Genomic DNA, 20,130 nt, shown 5'->3' on the forward strand with positions numbered 1-20,130 from the left:
ATAATGTAGCCCTGCCAGCACTAGACGTGAAAGCGACGTTCTATATTGGTCACAAAGTCGCAAAAAAATATGATACGTCTTTTACACGTTGCCGCGACGTAATGTACAAAAGAATTTAATTAGTTGTCTGTCGGATTTTTTGTAATTTTGTGGTTAATACCTTATATAAAAATTAATTGAAATAACATATAACTTATTTTTAATATAAAATTAAAAACTTTAAATTGTTACGTCGCAGAGACGTAACAAAAAAGAAGCGACGCGGTGACCAATAAATTTACAGCTCTTATATTAAAAAACGACACGTTGATTGGCTATTGCGTTCGCTTCTTGCCGCACGTTTCCGTATCTTGTGTGCAGAGTGCAGCAGCCATTACTGGTAGTGAGTGTGCAAAAATCCGTGCATTATCCTTCTCGAGAATCCGAAGTCTAAACGTGTTTTTGTGTGTGTCAAGAAAATATTATTCATATTTAACCAGTTTATGATACCTAGTTCTGGCAAATTAGCTAACCAGAGCAAAAAAAATCTAAAAGAAGAAGAAAGTGTGGAAGAACACACCAAACATGTAAGTAACTGTTTTTTTTTACGCTTTTATAATTATACTTTTTATCCTGTATATTTTTCATGCATTATATTCTTTTTTCTTGCTTCATTACTCTTTTTCAAATCTTTAGGCAAGTGTCCTCTTCGTGTCCTCAAATTTATACATAATTTAATCTAATCTAACCTATAATTTGATAATAAATATATTTCTTGATTTTTACTTTTTTTTATTCTGTTGTGTGAAATGCTTTTACATGTACGCACATTATGATATATTGATCTAAACATGCTTAATATTTATAAAAAGGGGCAAAATGTAGAATTATATATTTTATATGAATTACACTTGTTTGTGCAAGCATGTAGTCAAAATATTTTGCACGTGATGCTCATATAAGAAATTTATTAGAAAAATAACAAATAAAATATATAATTATTTTTATTATACATATACAATGTTTCTAGTCTCATAATATCACAAACTATGAGAAGCAGAAAATTGGTGAGCCAACTTTCAAGGAAATATTTTCACTACCGTATGAGGAAACTAGAAAATTGTCAGTATCCTATGGAAAGAGCTGAGAGAGTCAGATTCCAAAAAGACAATGATGAAAATAATAGAAGCAATGAAACTTGTGAAAATTGTGAAAACAGCAATAATGCACTTCATGATATGGAAATCATGAATAGACAATAGTGAAAACGATGAACTTAATAGTGATAACAGTAATATAACAATAAATAACGCTTGTGGGGTTGTTGATGACATTAACATTTGTGATGAAATTGAAAATGAAGTGGATGATGATTTTACTCCAGATTTTACTGCAGTTGGCTACATGGTGTAAAACTTTAAATATACCAATGACGCATGCTGATATGTTACTGAAAGACATAAGGAAACATAAATGTTTTAGAACTATATTTCCTTCAACTATCCGTACCATCTTAGGTACACCTAAATCTACTCAACTTAAAATTGTACCTCCTGAAGAGTATTATCATAAAGGACTTGTAAATGAATTAGTTTGAGTATTATCAAATCATAATATTGAAAATGTCAATTTAACTTTAAATATTGATGGCTTGCCATTATTCAAATCTTCGGGTCAACAACTTTGGCCAATTTTAATGTGTTGCAGGAATACAAGGTGAAATGATGATAAGAGCTTATTGTGGAAAAAAAAACCAAATGACATAAATTTATTCTTAGAAGAATTTGTCAATGAAATTATTTATCTTATTAATAACGGATTAAAAATAAATGGTAAAGTTCTGCCTGTGAGACTACAGTGTATAAGTGCAGATGCTCCTGCAAAATCTTTTTTACTTTCTACTAAAGGCCATACTGGTTATGGTAGTTGCTTAAAGTGTTTTATTCATGGCAAATATGTGAAAAATAGAGTATGTTTTCCTGGCACAAATTCTAATTTGAGAACTGTTATTGACTTTCAAAACAATAATAATATTTTGCAATTTGTTCCACATGTCGATTTAGTTTCTGATGTAGTTCTAGATTATATGCATGTTGTTTGTTTAGGAGTTACTAAAAAATTATTCATTTTATGGACAACTGGAAATAATTATTACAAACTTAGTCACGAAACTGAAAGAAGAATCTCAGATAGATTAGAAAATTCGATGAATTTGTCTGCAAGTTTAGAATTTTCTCGTAAACCAAGATCATTAGAAAACTTAAAATATTACAAGGCAACCGAATTTAGACAATTGCTTTTATATACAGGGCCCATAGTTTTACAAGGACTTTTAGATAATGATATATATTTAAATTTTTTAGTCTTACATGTAGCTTTGAGAATTTTGTGCATGGAAAATGTCAGCGAAGAAATGATTCTTTATGCTGACAAACTGTTAAAAAATTTCAATGAAACATTTACTATATTATACGGTGAAGAAAATGTGTCTTTTAATGTTCATGCTCTTTTACATTTAACGAATAATGTTCGCAAACATGGACCACTTGATTCTTTCTCAGTCTTTCGTTTTGAAAATTTTCTTCAAACAATTAAAAGTCTCATACGTAAACCTCAACAAATATTAGCTCAATTACACCGCCGATATGTAGAAATGCACAATATAGATATCAGCAAAAATAATATTTAAAAAAATGAGTTTGGCATTTTGCAAGAGTCCCTTCATGAAAACGGCCCTCTTTTATCCGATTGTGGCGACCCACAATATAGCAAAATTGTAGGATTTGGTTTTACCTTAATAGCTGAGGATAGAAGAGACAATTGTTTTTTGACCCATGACGGAACTATAGTTATACTTAGAAATATTGCCTTTAATAGGAGAACTAATTCTTTAGTCATAATAGGACAATATTTTACTGTCGTGGAAGATTTGTATACTCTCCCTTGCAAATCACAACTTGTTGGGATTTACCTTGTATCTAAACTTTCTGGTCTGAGGCAATGGCCTCTTAAGGATACTATTAAAAATAAATGTTTTATAGTACCGTGGAAAAGAAATAAAAATGTCGCTATATCTCTATTACATTCTAATGAATAAAAATTTCATGAAACAAAGTATGGAAAAAATATGTATTAAAAATATTAAAATTTTATGGTATGTTATATGTTCCTCTGCGTTTGTTCAAAAATATTGATTTATATATTCATTCTTGTAGTATTGTATATACGTTTTTCTTCTGTATGCGTTGAAAAATATTGATTTATATATTTGTTTTTTCTTTTCAGTTTATTATAATGATGGAAAAATTATTAACGATGGACAAAGGATTATTTTATGTAATCGAATTTTATGATGGAATCCAGATCATTCCAGATAAGTGGGTTATCGAAGATGAAATGCTAGCATACTGGCCGAAAGTAAAATCAGATAAAGATTTTGATACTATCGTTTATACAAGAAGTTCTATAAAAGACAATTGGTCATTAGAACCAATAAAAACAATTCTATATAAAACAGGTTTATATTATTCATTGGCTGCTTTTGTATTTCCTATCTTTTTATTTTTCTGTATTTTTGCATTTCTTTTCTTTAATCTCTCATTTCTTTATTTTCACATAAATATTGCTAATAAAATGTTTTTTTTTAACTTTTAGATTCATTTTCAAATGCCAAAATTAAATTAAAGAAAGCGGAATATCAAAGCGATATTGACTTGCCATATAATACAGATGAGAAAAAGAAACAGAGGAGAGATAACGCTAATAAAGTACAATTTAGTGATAATGACGAAAATGAACAACAGATTCGTGAAAAAAGAAGAAAAAAACCCCAAAAAACGAATTTACCGCCACTTCCTGAAGTGCCAGTTGCTGGTACAGGCTACTAGGCTAAGACTGCATTATGAATGCTTTGAAATATTATTCTATATACTTTTGTTCCACATTTGATAAGAATAAACATATAATGATATTTCAAAGCATTTAGTAGTACAGAAGCACAGTTTTGACCACAGCCATAATGAAGCTAATATATCAAACAACTCTTTTTGTTCAGTTGTCTCAGCTGCCACGCATAGTAAAACTTATGTACTGGACAACTCTTTCTCAGTTGCCTCAGCTGCCACGCATAGTAAAACTTATGTACCGGACAACTCTTCCTCAGTTGCATCAGCTGACATGCATAGTAAAACTTATGTTTCGGACAACTCTTCTTCAGTTGTATCAGCTGGCACGCATAGTAAAGCTTATGTATTGGATAACTTTTCTTCTCCAGTTGCCTCAGCTAGCACGCATACTAAAACTTATGTATCAAACAACTGTTCTTCAGTTATGGATAAAAAATCATTATCCTCTAGAAATAAAAAACTAGATACTGCTGTATTGTCTTCTAATGATAAAGGTAAGAAAAAATGTAACACTTCTTTATATTTAATATTGTAAACAAAAGTTTTGACACAACTATTATTATTTCAGAAATTAATCATGAAATTCATCAAATCTTAAGAATAGTGGAAAGTTTGAAGGTATCTATGAATGGTCTCACTTCCTTAATTCGAGAAATCATTCAGAGGCTAGATATTTTGGAAAAAAATTGTGAATCTTCAAAAGTTCAGTCTGTTTTGGATGAATGCAATACACTTGAAGTTTTTCCTATAGCAACTGCAGCTAGCCTTAAAGAAGTGGAAAGCATAATTGAAAATAATTCTGCATTCAAAAAAAATTTGGTAAAAATTTCATATTATTATTTCATCTACATATTTTTAAATATGCATGTATATTGAAATTAATTTATTTCTATTCTCTGTAGATAACAAGTCTTACGCAAGTTACTAGTGCAGATATTAAAAAAACGATCCGTAATGTTTTACATTATCTTATAACTGATGAAATGGCTCAACAGTACAGTTGGTTAGGACAAAGACATAAGGGTGCATTTCAAAATTTGCAGATATCGAAAATTTTAACATGTATGTACATATATATATATATATATATATATATATTAATATGTTATAAAAATTACATACCATTTTTGGTTATATTTTATATAGTTTGCAAAATGATGAAGGTCTGTTTAGTTTAATTTTTTCTATATGCACACTAGTATTATAGCAACACTTATCAGACATTTTGCAAATACATATGAATTCGTATGCTTAAGAATTTTCAGTTTGTATGACACTAAAGATATGAAGACATTATGTCTCAAAAAGTATTTTATAAGAAAAGTTTATTATTAAAATATAAAGTTAATTATTATAATAAAAATGTAATATATTTTATATTAGCTTTCTTTTAGATATTTTCAAATTCTATATTTCACAACACTTTGTGAACTTCAATCATTATTGTATATTATACATATACTTTTAATACTATATTTGACTAACAAGGGGAGGTCGCGGTTGACTCTTCACCGATTTTGATCTCCTTTGGTATGGTGAATCTACATCGAAAAAAAGTTGCTCCGTGTTCGAGCTTTTCGTCCAATGCGCCTTGTAAAAAAAATTTTTTTTTTCCCGAAGTTTAGAGTAATTGTCAGGTTCGTTACGAGGCCTAAAGAAAGACACACTTTCGATCGGTGCCGCTAGTGCAGCGGCAGAGCACAAGAATAGTAATCTGGGATCCCAGGTTCAGAACTTTGGGCTGTCATAATTTTTATTTTTTTTTTATTTTTAATAACGTATTATTTATTGTGATAAATAAATATTCGGCATATTTTTATCGTTAGTTATGCATATATCTCTTTATATATTTAAAATTAATAAAATGATCGTAATATAAATAAAATATTTTTATAGAGAAATATTTTTAGAAATATTTTTACTTTTTAAAGATTTATACATTTTTTCAAATTTTCTTTAATCTAATAATGTTAGAATACACACTTTTCATAGCTTTACAAAATTTAATTTATTACTCATTATTATTTTCTGCTTCAATATGTAAATATGTCATAAATATATAAGTAAGATATTTTCTAACCAACCTTCTAGAACCCTTATTAGTAGACAGGATCAGACGACCCTCTCCTCTCCCTCCAACGTTCCTTACACTTTCACAACCAGCGGTTTCATCCAGCGGTTCACAGCAGATAGAAAATCCGAATTTTGTAAAGCTATGAAAAGTGTGTATATTCTAACATTATTAGATTAAAGAAAATTTGAAAAAATGTATAAATCTTTAAAAAGTAAAAATATTTCTAAAAATATTTCTCTATAAAAATATTTTATTTATATTACGATCATTTTATTAATTTTAAATATATAAAGAGATATATGCATAACTAACGATAAAAATATGCCGAATATTTATTTATCATAATAAATAATACGTTATTAAAAAAAAAAAAAAAAAAAAAATTATGACAGCCCAAAGTTCTGAACCTGGGGGATCCCAGATTACTATTCTTGTGCTCTGCCGCTGCACTAGCGGCACCGATCGAAAGTGTGTCTTTCTTTAGGCCTCGTAACGAACCTGACAATTTCTCTAAACTTCGGGAAAAAAAAATTTTTTTTTACAAGGCGCATTGGACGAAAAGCTCGAACACGGAGCAACTTTTTTTCGATGTAGATTCACCATACCAAAGGAGATCAAAATCGGTGAAGAGTCAACCGCGACCTCCCCTTGTAAGTTCATTGAATTTATTGAAATTGATTTTAATTTAATCTATCTATACAAAAGCAATAAATAATTCTTTTACTAATATATTTGTACTCACTGCAGTTTGTTTTAGCATTTACATTTTCTTTATAATTTTCAGTTGTTGTTAAAATGCGACATCAAGATATTACGTGTGAGCAAATTTCTTCTGTTGCTGCAGAATGGTTAAAACATGCGAAACAAAGAGCACAAAGAAAATCTGAGTAAGTTTAAAAGTCAATAAAAAGTTTCTCTTTTTTTAATGTGGAAGTTTTTTAATGTGACAATTTACATATACATATACAAATTGCGTGAGTGTCCCGATTGACTACGTTATGATCAAAATAGTTATTATAATGGCAAGATACTCATCTTTTCCGTGGGTCTCTGTTAAACTAATCATTTTTGTTTCTATTTCAATTAATGTTATATATGTATATAAGTATGTATATACAATATATATTGCATCTTCTGCAATCAGAACTTTATGCTTTTTTCAATGTGCTTCGTATGTAATGGATATCTCTTGTTATTCACTTTTCAGGAAAGAAAAAAGATGTCGAAAGGAGAAAACGCCCCCATTAAGTTCAAACTCAGATGATTCGGGAAGTGAGGAATTATTCAATGATGAATATTCATCAAATGATGAACACCAAAGCGTATTATAATCACCAAAAGATAAAAAACTATTCTAAAGATCTCATAAATAGCATATTATTATAATAGATATATTATTTTGAAGTATTATTCAGTATATTAGTATTTGATTCTAAAGAAGTATTTTGATTTTATTTTAATTTTAATTTAAAAATTTAACAAAGATTAGTTTTATTTATTTTTTAATATGTGCAATACATGCATAGTGTGCGTTATACATATATGTATAGAAAATATTTTAATTTTCACACTTGCGTTTACATTTCTCACACATAAAATAATTCTTTATAATAATATTTCTTTAAGAGAGAGACTGTTTATTTTTAAAATGATAACCATATTTTTCATTATGTTGATACTTTTGATAATTTACACGATTTAAGAGTTACGTATTTCGATAAATTTTATTAACATTGACTGCGAAAGAAGTGTAAACAGAAAATAAAAAAGCTAAATGTAACATAAAAAAATATATATATTTTTACATTATTTTAATTTATTATCTCTTTTCTCAGTGTTCTATCTATATTATAAAACATAGTCGTCCGATTTTGAAAAGTTGAGATTAGTTTTTACTGTTATATATGTAATAAACTATATTGATAGACAAAATACATTATGATTATACTTATTGTGACAGAAATTTTAACAGATGTTATGTGATATTTAAAATAAAATATAATTTGTCTGTTTAAATTTCTGTCACATAAATATAATAATATAATCACTCATTTTGTCTATCCAATATATAAAGATATATATAGTTTACATACATAACAGTACAAACTAATTTCTCAATCTCTTAATTGCAATCTCGCAAATAGGTGCTCAACTCGTTACATAAAGTCGCAAAATACACGTCACTACAACGTTTCCATCACCAAGAATTTGGCTGTTAGTTACGTGACAGTGACGTGGCAATTACGTTTCAAACACCAGTTGCAACGTCGTTGCAACGTAACGTGTGACGAGTTAGCACGTCATAGTGACGTATTGAACACGTACCAGTGCTGGCAGGTAGAAGATTCTATTTAAAACGTTTGAGTTAGGGTTTATCTGGGGTATTCCCTTGGGGAGACAACCCTCACAATTCTCTTAAAAGAGTAGCCCCTCAAAATGATCAAACACGTATTTTTCCGTTTTTCATAATTTTGAGCAGTTTCCGAAATATAGGGGATGGGGACAGACTTTATGGACACCCTGTATAATTACTATACTATTAATAATTTTATATCACTATCACTTTTTTCCATGTATTGCTCTAATATATTTTCATAATCGTTAATTACTTTATCATTTTTCTTCTTGTTACATTACATTCATATATGTACATACACTTATAAACATAAGATTTTGTCTCTTAAGCGTTTTACACATTTAAATGAATAATTGTACATGTGAATACCGCTTGAGGAACAAAATCACTTTGTGTATATGTGTGCAAGTATATATACGTATATATTACATATATATAGTATATACATATATATTAGTCTGAATCATGAAATAAGAGTAAGGAGACTTATCTATAAATTGAAAGTGACGAAAAATGTTTTGTATATGGCCAAATGGAATAATTTGGACCATTTCATCGCCATCTCAAAATTGTAAATGATAAATGATGAGACGAAAAGATTAGAAATGCATGGTCACAGCGGAATGTATAAATATAAAATTGAAAGAAATACAAATAAATAAAAATAAAGTTATAAATCTTTAAAAGAAAATTTTCAAAATTTTATATTAATATTTATATGTATGTGTGTGTGTATATATATTGTGTATTTTATGTTTTATCATATAATATTATATTATATTATATATTTATTTAAATTTATTTTTTTTATTATTTATTTTTTATTTTATATTAATTGTATTATAATATTGTTAATAACTAAATATTAATATTAATCTATTTGACATGCAAATAATATTAGGTTTTAAAAACTAAAAGTTTAGTTAAAATTTATGCTAAAATAAATTCTATAATTTTTTCCTAATATCATTGCGATTACAAAATTTATTGTAACTATACTCATTTAAAAAAATGTATTATCAAAATTATTTATTAACCAAACACTACACACTTAATTAATAACACAATTAAACATAACACTATATACATATACGATATTCAAGATGGCGATCTAATGATTCAAATTATTCTATATTCGGCAAACTTGGCCACGTAGGGAATATTTTTCGTGTGATCAACTTTTTTCTCTCTACACTATCGAGATAACCCTTTTTACTCTTACTTTATGATCTGAATCTGACGAAAAAAAAAATAAAAATGAAAATGGTTACAATTTTGATATGATATTATCATTTCTCAGAATTAACTGCACCAATCTTATTATAGTATAACTGATCAATTGAAAGTTTGTATTCATATTATATAATAAAAATGCCATTAAATTTTTTAATACAGCATTAGTTCCTGAAATATCTTGATCGAAAGTTTTATTTAAGTCATTTGATCTAAAATTTCAGATAAGCTACTTGGTAGCGCCGCGACTTCTGTGCATAGGCAAAACTATTGACAAACGAGAAAGTATTTTTATATGTACTTAGTATCTCAACGCTACCGCGTCGTTTGATGGTAGCGCCGCGGCCTATAATTTGAGAGTTATTATTTATATAGTAAAGTGCACATTAATATGTTTTCTTGCAGTTTATGGAAAAATATATTTACAAGTACAGTACCGGCCAAAATTATATCACCTTTTGATTTTTTCAGCATAACTTGTTTTAAAGTGCACGGATCTCTATCAAATCATAACATGTTTTGAAGGTTGGTATAACATTGAATTATAATTCAATATATGTTATACCGTCCTTCAAAATATGTTATGATTCGTGTAGAGATCCGTGCACTTTAAAACAAGTTATGCTGAAAAAATCAAAAGGTGATATAATTTTGGCCGGTACTGTAATAAATTTCTGATTCAACATGTACATTCATCATCCTTATTATACATATTATACATATAAAAAAGCTAATTGTGAAAGAGCATTTGTTTTCCTACATTCTTTTATAAATTATAGAAATAAAAATCATTCTGAAATTTATAACATTAAAGATATAGAATTAGAGAATTATGAACAAAATTAGAAATTTTAAATGAGACAGAATTAGTTGATGAAGAGATTGAAGAATATGTTTCAGAAAAAAGTAATAATTTTTTGCCGAAAACGACTTTAAAACGCAAGTTTTAAATGAATGTGCAGGTCTCATATTTAAATATTATAACAATTTAAATATATAAAAAATAACTGAAATAATTCACATTACATTTGATTAGATTCTAAATGTTAAAAGAAATTAGAAAATAATTATTTAGATACTGCAAGATTAAAACATATTTTATATATACAATCGTTTTATGATTTCTTTTCTGAAAATTATCAGCTTAAGCATTTAATTCAATGTCACTTCTACTTCATCAATTATCCTTCTTAAAAATTATATCGTTCGTGAAAAATTTGTATTAAGAGGCAAGTTTGGCAACAAAACTCTTGATTTTATAAAAGAAAATATTCAATGTGTGTTCCAATTTCCAAAGTTTCAAAAAAATTTTTTGAATTTACCTTTTGAATCTTATATTTTCACAATGAAGTAATGCAAACGATATTAAATTAAAAAAAAAATTTTCAATGTTATTCAAATCCAGTTTTGGAAAAATGACATAAAGTCTGACGATAATAAGATAGTCCTTCCTATCGCTATTATAATGAAACAACATACTATGAAACTAATAATGTGTTGAACAGTCATTGAGGAAAATGCGGAGCCTTTTATTTAAGTATATTATCTTTGCCACAATATTCATCCAAACTGGAAAATATTTTTTTTTCTCTATTTGATTGCAAAATTGAAAAAATGTTTCTTATAAAATATTATTAAAAAACTTGTAAATATTGACAACAGGGGACCCAGACCCAATCACCTTGACCTTGACATATGTTGTCAAGGTCATAGGCCTGAGTAACCTCCAACAAATTTTAGCCGTCGCTCCTTCTTAAGAAGAAAGTTATTAACAAAAAAAAGATTTGTAAAAATTTGTACGTAGTCTAACAGTGAAAAACTTGATGACAGAGTTCATAGAAATAGCTCTACCTATACTATATACCTATATATACCTAAATAAACATTCAATTTTTTATATAGAATGTTCAAAAATAACATATTAATATGAATTAATTATTTATTGAATACATTTTGCTCATTATTTCAAAAAAAGCATCAATACGTTTATCTAAAGCATAAACTCTTTTAAATAAGAATTCGGCAATATAATGATTATAATGATATTCTCGAGTGCCAAAACGTGGAAGATTAGTACTTCTCTCCACAATCTTTCTATGTTTTGAGTATGAACCTTAGTATTTGGATCTACAAAATTTTCACTATGATTAACTGTTTACTAAACACACACACACACGGAGAGGTGCAAGGGGGGCCTTCGGCCCCCCCCCCGCACCCGACCGCCAGTAGGCAGGGTGGATCTCGCTTTATAACTTACAGCATGTGTCCATTGTGATTGAATTCTTCGCAATGCATCCCCTACCGGCGGGGAGGGTGCGGGAGGGGGGCCAAAGACCCCCCTTGCACCCCCCGCGCGCGCGCGCGCGCGCGCGTGTGTGTGTGTGTGTGCATATACGTTTATGATATCTTATATTTTCTTTGCAATTTTTTTTATTAATAACTTTTTATTAAACAACAAGTGACGGCTAAAATTTGTTGGAGGTTACTCAGGCTTATGACCTTGACAACATATGTCAAGGTCAAGTTGATTGGGGCTGGGTCCCCTCTTGTTAATATTTACCTTAAAACTTATAATACAAGAAAAAAATTGAGTAATAACGGCATTGAAATCAGTTTACTATTCGGAAAAAGCTTAATTTGCATTTACTTTTAATTTTAGTTGATAACCTTGGTATTCATTCTATATTTGGATTCACAGAATCATTTAATAGCATTTATTTTAGTTGTGTTTATCTATTTTAGAGTAATAACAAAAAATATTATTAATATAAAAAAATGTAAATATTGTACGGCTGAAAATTATAATTCTCATTTATTTTTAAACAATTACAAACTTATTGTTAGTTGGATTAAAGAAGTATGCATTTTAAAATTTCAGGCTTTCATATAACTAAAAATTTGAATGTCGATGTTCAACGTGATGTATTAGAATGTATTTGTAAGTATGATATTGGTGTCTTTTTATATGTACTATATATGTATATCTATGGAAAAAAAAAATTTTTTTTTTTTTCATTAGATTAGCTCAATTCTCGTATAAGAAATTTAAATTATGGAGCAAATTGTAATTCAAATAAACCAACTAAAATAAAAGAATCACAAATAAAAAAAACAAAACATAATTATGAGCTTAGAAGTGTTAATATTTATAATTTACGCTTCTTTAATTTTAGATCACTTTGCACAAGAGAATGATGAGCACTGGAAAGTCTTATTAACATTAAAAAATATTACTAATATAGTTTGTAGTTTAATTATCTCTGATAAGAGTCATATCTTCTTAAAATTATTAATAAATGACTATTTACAGTTAATAGAAAAATTATTTGGAAATCATTTACGGCCAAAGCATCATTTTTTATTACCTACACTATTCTAGAATAATGGAAAGAATTATTCTTTTGTGGAAAGTAAGTTCAATCAGATATGAGAGTATGCACAAAGATGAAAAAATTATAACAGAAAATAGTAATAATAGATGTTTGTCGAACAGTTGCACTAGAAGTCGATTAAAACTAAATTATCGTTTCTTTAAGTTAAAAAATCCAATAGATATATAGGAAAATGGTCCAATTAAAACTATTAAAATTAATGATATAGATGACATTACATTAATAATATAAATGAGATTTCATACACATTTTACGTGATTCTATTTTATAAAACGATGAATAAATTTACTGTCATTTATAATATTATGAAAACACTATTAAACAGAATTTTATTGTTGTTACATTCAAATAAAAGCATTATTTCATGTCATTATTTTAACTATAAAAGATAAAGATGATTACGCGATTAACAAAGAAAATATAACAAAGAAATTATAAGTATAACAAAGAAAATAAAGAATTGTTTTCTTAATGAACATTTTGAAGCATATTTTATACCTGATATTGACAATTTTACTTGGAATGTTTTAAACATATCTAATTTGCAGATAACTTACTTTTCACAAATAAACATTGGTGATAAATATATCACAAAAAATAGCCATAAGTTTTGAAAAGATAAAATTGTATTTTTTATATGTATATGTATATACAATGTATATACAATAAAGTTTTAAACCAAAAACTAGTGTTTTTATTTTTCTTATTACAGATTAAACTTATATGTATAAGTTGCATTTTTAAAATTGTTTAAAAGACTTTTCAAAATATTCAAAAAATGTATAAAATATTATAATACATATATATATCTGGAAATTTTTAATAAATTACTTTCTTCAAAAATTACAAAGTTTGAGAATTAAGAAATAGTAAAAAAAATAAAAAAGTATTATATTATTTTAGCAATAGAAATAATATCTGTAAGGAAAAAATATTTATTTGATAAATAAAAATAATTTTTTATTACATTAAAAAGAGCTAAGAAAAATGGTAGACATTAAAACAGTCGAAAGAGATTTCTACGTGCAAGAAAAAATGGTGTGACATAATAACCAAATCTGTCATACTGATAAAGAATAGAAAATATAAAAAAAATATATATTAAAAAACATTTATATAGATTTTTAGCTCAGCGTTAGCATATTAGACTACCATTTCGAAATCTTAGATTCAAATCCAATCAATGCGTTTTCAAAAATTGTAAAATGTGTAATTAATAAAAAATATATGCGAAATCATAAATACTCACATATCAAATTAAACTATAAAAATTAAAGAACTATTTGAAAATCAAAAAGAAAAATATTTTTTTCATTTAAATATTGCACCGAAATTATTACTGTTTTTTGTCGTATTGATTATGGAATAATATACAATAATCTGTATTCGTTACTGTAGAATCTGTAACATAATTTATGTTATTACACGATTACATAGCACAAATATTAATAGAAAGAATAATTCACATTTCACACGTATGAAGGTTAGCGGCACTATTCACCCATGTAAACTTGGTACCCTACTTTTAATAAATAAATTTTCAATATATAAAACGATAATAATTTCGTATTTAGATGTTTGACAATATTATCATTTGTAATTCAAGCGATAAATAATAAAAAAATGTTTAAAAGCTGTCTGACTTTAAAATTATGGAAAAATCATTAATATGACAGTTCTTTAAAAATTTCTTTCTTCTTCTTTTCTTAAAAAATTCTTTAAAAATTTTCTATTTTTTATGGCTTGAACTGCAATCGAAAATATTGTTACGACAAACAATCAAAAACAAAATATTATAGTTTTATTGAAAACTTTATTTATTAAAAGTTGAGTGCCAAGTTCACATAGGTGAACCCTTCAGCTGCCAATTATACGGCGCCCCAGCGTCGCCTCGAGGTCATGTTTAGGTTCACAATTTTTATTATTAACGGTTTAAGAGGAAACTCCCTTTTTTTCGTCACACAAAGAAAATTGATTTAACCGCTCTCTCGACAGATTCAATCTCTATATAATTTTATGTTAGAGTGTTCTTACTCTTCAGTATCTGTATCAATGTCTAGCCGTCCGTATCAGTGTTAAGATCAATTCAGATATTTCCGTACTGTATTCGTGACGTATCCGTTCCGCGCACAAACATGCACTGACGAAAGTATCATCTCCATTAATTTTATATTAGAGTATTCTTACACTTCAGTATCCGTATCTAACCATCTGTATCAGTGTCAGTGAGTAGATAATGATCCGCGCCAATATTTTTACTGAACAGACGGCATGAAACAATGAAGGCACTGTGACGTCTGAACGATTTTAAACAAAACACTGATGTGTAGAAGAGAAGATCCTCTAAGAATTCAAAGATTTGAAGCAGTTTAGTTACACATTTGGACCTGTGCAGATCAATTTGTTGTTTTAATTTTTGTTTTATTATTATTTAAAATGGACGATGCAAAATTAATAGAATATGTTCACGAGTATGAAGAGATATATATTATAATTTAGCACATTCGCAGTATATGAATGAAAATTATAAAGATAAAAGATAGGCTAAAATAGCAAAAATAGAACAACCAGATATGTTAAATAATAACCAATTTAGTATTATTATTGGTGATAGTACAAAATCGAAGTAATATAAATTGAAGTTATTTACTAATTTACAAATACACAAATATTTCACTTTTTTCATTTTGCCAAAGAACTGACCCTATTGGTGAATTGAAAAACCTTTTATATAAATTTCTAACATAAAAGGCTTGTTCTGTAGCATTTCCACTTCGAATAGAAATATCTTAAAGTGTTGTATCAGAATTTGCACGATCAACAGAATCATTGGATACATTAATCATACTTTCGTCTAAATCTTTGATATAATTATGCAAAACACAGCAAAACATAGCAAGAATTATCAAAAATCAACATTTTTTAGCTTTGATTGTAAGCCTTTGATTGTAACCTCCTTTGATAAGTGCGAAATCTTTGAGTAAGAATGTTTTCCACAATTCTCCTTACGTGATATAAACAATAATTATAAATTTTTTTTCATCATTATCTAATTGTTTACTAGGATATTATCACATTAAATAGTTTTGGGCGGAAACATTGTGAGCAAAAACATTAAAATATTTTAATTTTAATTTAAATTATAAAAATCATTGAACCATTCAAGAACAGCAACCAATTCATCGTTTACTAATATTTCCCAGCAATATTATCCTCCTTATTCAAAGCAATAATAACAATAATATAAAATTATTTAAATTTGAAGAAATTAAAACGATAGAGTATGTTTAAGAAATTTTAAAAGAATTCATTATAATTCACAATTCAAATAATCTATTTTAATCAAAGTTTATTGTAAGCAATATCTTTTTATATGTTCACCTTATAAGTTGTAGTATTTTATAAACTATATGTTGAAACTACATGTTGAAATTTATAAACTATATGTTACAACGTCATGCAGTTATTTATATTATATACCTATCTTATTATTTTTACCTTAAACAAATAGCGAGTCGTTCTTTTGGACTTATTGGTTCTTTTTAAAAGGTCATTTGTTTTTTAATTTCAGATTCAATTTTTTCTAATAAAATTTTTTTTCTATAAAATAATCGTTGAGATATCCGAAAGTATTGATACGTTTCATCGTCTATTAATTATTTATACATTGTTGCGAATTCGCCTTCAATTTTTTTTTACAAATTTCATGAATTTACTTACGCCTTCTTTTTTACGTAAAACGGTTTCTTTTTCATCCAAAATTAGTGCATCACTGCAAGTTCTTTGATTGAAAAATTCATCTTTCTCTCATGACGTTCTGAAATGCACTGAACGAAAACGTGTACAGAATTGAAGTATATGAACTTTACACTGATAGGTACTAGAGGTACAGATATGTCTGAATCCGATACAGAACGGATACGTCACGAATACGGTACGGATATGTCTGAATCGACCTTTTAGTATGTAGACAGTGATCTGTGCCCATATTTTCACTGAATGAAACGGAATAATGATAGCACTGTGATGTCTGATTTAAAACAAAACACTGACGTATAGAGGAGAAAATCCTTCGAGTGTTCAAATATTGTATTTAGAGCAGTTTAGCTACATATTTAAATCTGTATAGTTTAATTTTATAATTGTTTTTCGTAATAATTTGAAATGGATGATGAAAAATTGATAGAATGTGTTCGCGACTATAAGAAGCTTTATAATTTAGCACATTTACAATATCTGAATGAAAATGATAAAGATATAAGTAAGCTAAAATAGCAAAGAAATTGGAACAACAAAATATGTTAAATAATAACCAATTTATTATTATTACACGGAAAAAACAGTATGGTAAGTTCACACATAAATCTGATTGTGCCAACCAGATTAATAGTAAATCTGGTTGGCACAATCAGGTTTATGTGTGAACCTACCATACTGTTTTTTCCGTGTACATACGTTCTGAGATGTACTGAATCGACGCATATAGAACTGAAGTATATGAATATTTTGCACTGATAGGTGCGGATACGGAACGGATATGTCAAAGATACGTCATATGAATATGTCTGAATCTACTTTTATTTATCCGCTCTGCATAATCAAAACCATTTTTCTATTATTTTATTTTATTTTAATTTATTAATAAGCTTAATTGTGTACAAATTACGTCTGACATATCCTCATTTTCTTCTTCTCTTTTGCGTGATTACGTGCAACCGCGTTATTATCGAACATATATTTATTATATTTACATTATATTATATTTTCTTCATTATATTATATATATAAAAACGGACCAATGAAAGCCGTCAAAGTTCAAAGAATAGAGGCGGGAACAGTTATTTTCAAAACAATTTTAATTTAATTCTATTAAAGGAAATAAATTTAATTTCTTAAATTTTCTAAATATAATTGAATTTAGTAAAAAAAATAAATTTGTATCCGTTTGTGTAATGTTTATTAGCCATTTTCTATGTGTGTTTGTTTGACATTATATTTTATATTTTTTGTTTATTTTATTTTTATAAAAAATATCTTTTGCAGAAGTGCTACATTGTGCGATAGGTTAACTACAGAAAATAAAATTACAAAAAAATTTACAAAAAAATTATTTATCTCTGCGAGAACATTTTTTCTTATATTTAATATTTTTCATAGTTGACTGCCCATCGGAATTATTTGTACGTCGAGAATCTGAAGTTATTTTAACACTGATATCCTTGTGGTTAAGGATAAAAGAACATTCTCAGCCATTACAGAAAAAATTCAAAAAAAAATTATATAAATTAATATTGCAAAAAACTATTCCCATATTAATTCTCTGAATGTCAAATCTACTGCGATACATTGTCCTTACGCGTCTATCGATTACAGAGAGTACAAATACATTTCACTCTTATAATTTTGCGTGTATATATTTTATAGCAATCAAAAATTTTACGAAAGAGAAATAATTTACAATTGTTAAATAATTATTATTGAAATAATAAATAATAATTATTTAATTTTTTACCTTTGGAAACATATATCAACATTTATATCCATAAACTAATCCATTTAAAAAAATGCACAATTTATCAAGAAATCTTTTTGCAATTGATTCTTTTTCCTTTTGCTCTAAAACTTAGAGACGTAATATATGTAAGATTTTAAGGTAATTTAATTTTTTAAATAAAATGTATATTTTCAAAAGTAATTTTCTTTAAAAATAATTTTTTTTTTTTTTTTTTTGAAACAATAAAATGTCTTTGAAGCACAAAAAATTTCTCAAGTAATGCGTATCTGTGTGAGACTTTTCGAGTTTCAAAGAAATTTTGTTTCCAAAAAAAAAAAAAAAAAAACCACTTTTAAGAAAAAATAAATGCAAACTTGTCTCTTGTTTATTACATAAGCTTCTGACAAAGAGATATAGAGAAAAATGAAGAGTAAAATGACAATTGTAACGGTCTATCAATTTTTTAATTCCTATGTCTTTTCTTAATTCCTACGATGACGTAAAAACAATGCTCTATCTTTTTTCAGACTCTAAAATCTTACTTGTTATTTCTAAAAATTAGAAAATTGCGAAAAATAAATTAGAATTTTCTTATAATTTAGATATTTTAGAGACGTGACAATTTCATCATCTGACTCTCATATGTGAGTTAGATAACTTTTATTAGTGAGTTAGACAAAAGAGTTAAATTATGACTGCACAGTCCTTCATGTTAATTACAATATTTGGAAAATTGTCCTACCTTGTTCCTTTACGGTCGCCGCCGGTCTATTTTACTGCTAATACACAAGGATATTCGCCTCTGCGGGATGAATCTGCGTCTATCTACGCACGTGTCGCAACTCACCTTTCTGCCGGAAATCGCTTCAGCCAGCAAATAACTCGTTCCTTAGCCGTGTCCACTGTTCTGTCCGCGATAAGTCTCACACCTTAATTAAATTTCTTTTTATTATTTAAAAAAAAAAGTTCCTTTCCGGAACACCACTGTACTGATAATGTCTGATACACACTGATCGTTCTCACTAAAATTCCCGGATTTACCGTTATTTAGTGTCCCTGAAGGATAGACGGAATTTCGGGGAAAACGACGGTAGATGTAAGGATACATTTTCAATTAACAAAATATATATTATATATTTAACCACTTCACAATACAACAGTTCTTCGTTTTCACGACTATTTTGCCGTCGCACTTGCAGGTCTTTACGTGGCGTTTTTTACCGCTATTGCTTTATCGCACGCGTGTCACATTTTACGTTTTCAAGCTTGGATATCCGCGTTTAATAATTATTCCGTCTTTCTATGTATTCGTTATTAACATTTTTTTCTTCCTGATGCTTGTATCTCCGCATCCTGTATCAGACTGCTCGCTTTGTCTGCCTCCTCGGCTATCCTGATTCGTTTACCGCGAGGGTCGACTCGCGCTAAATTCCTATTGGTCAGATCCTTACTGCACATTCGGATCCCGTCCGCTGTTCTAGTCCACGCCCCAGGTTTTTTACTCGGTTACAAAACGTTTCGTATTAATTCTTTCTGTAATTAATTTTTCCTTTTGTCTTTTCCATTATGTAACAATTACCACGTGATTTTAATAATTCATTAGCATTTCTTGTAACTATCCGACAATCATTCTTATTGCTCGACTTACTCCCATACACAATATTTTCGCTATTTCCGTTATCTGAAATACTTTAGCG

General features: G+C 27.8%; 1 protein-coding gene across 1 annotated transcript; it reads left to right on the forward strand.

Moving 5' to 3' along the window:
* Positions 1 to 482: 482 nt before the first annotated feature.
* Positions 483 to 16,902, forward strand: LOC145939286 (uncharacterized). The gene is made up of 9 exons (XM_083043521.1): positions 483 to 566; positions 3,265 to 3,496; positions 3,634 to 3,852; positions 4,142 to 4,378; positions 4,453 to 4,703; positions 4,787 to 4,946; positions 6,743 to 6,845; positions 7,166 to 7,230; positions 16,817 to 16,902. Exons 1-9 carry the CDS (start codon positions 483 to 485, stop codon positions 16,900 to 16,902), a joined length of 1,437 nt encoding a protein of 478 aa, XP_082899647.1.
* The last annotated feature ends 3,228 nt before the right edge of the window (positions 16,903 to 20,130 follow it).

This window comes from Prenolepis imparis, unplaced genomic scaffold (assembly GCF_030444845.1).
Source record: "Prenolepis imparis isolate NDT839.2.m4 unplaced genomic scaffold, iyPreImpa1.0 SCAF_8, whole genome shotgun sequence".
NCBI lineage: Eukaryota > Metazoa > Arthropoda > Insecta > Hymenoptera > Formicidae > Prenolepis > Prenolepis imparis.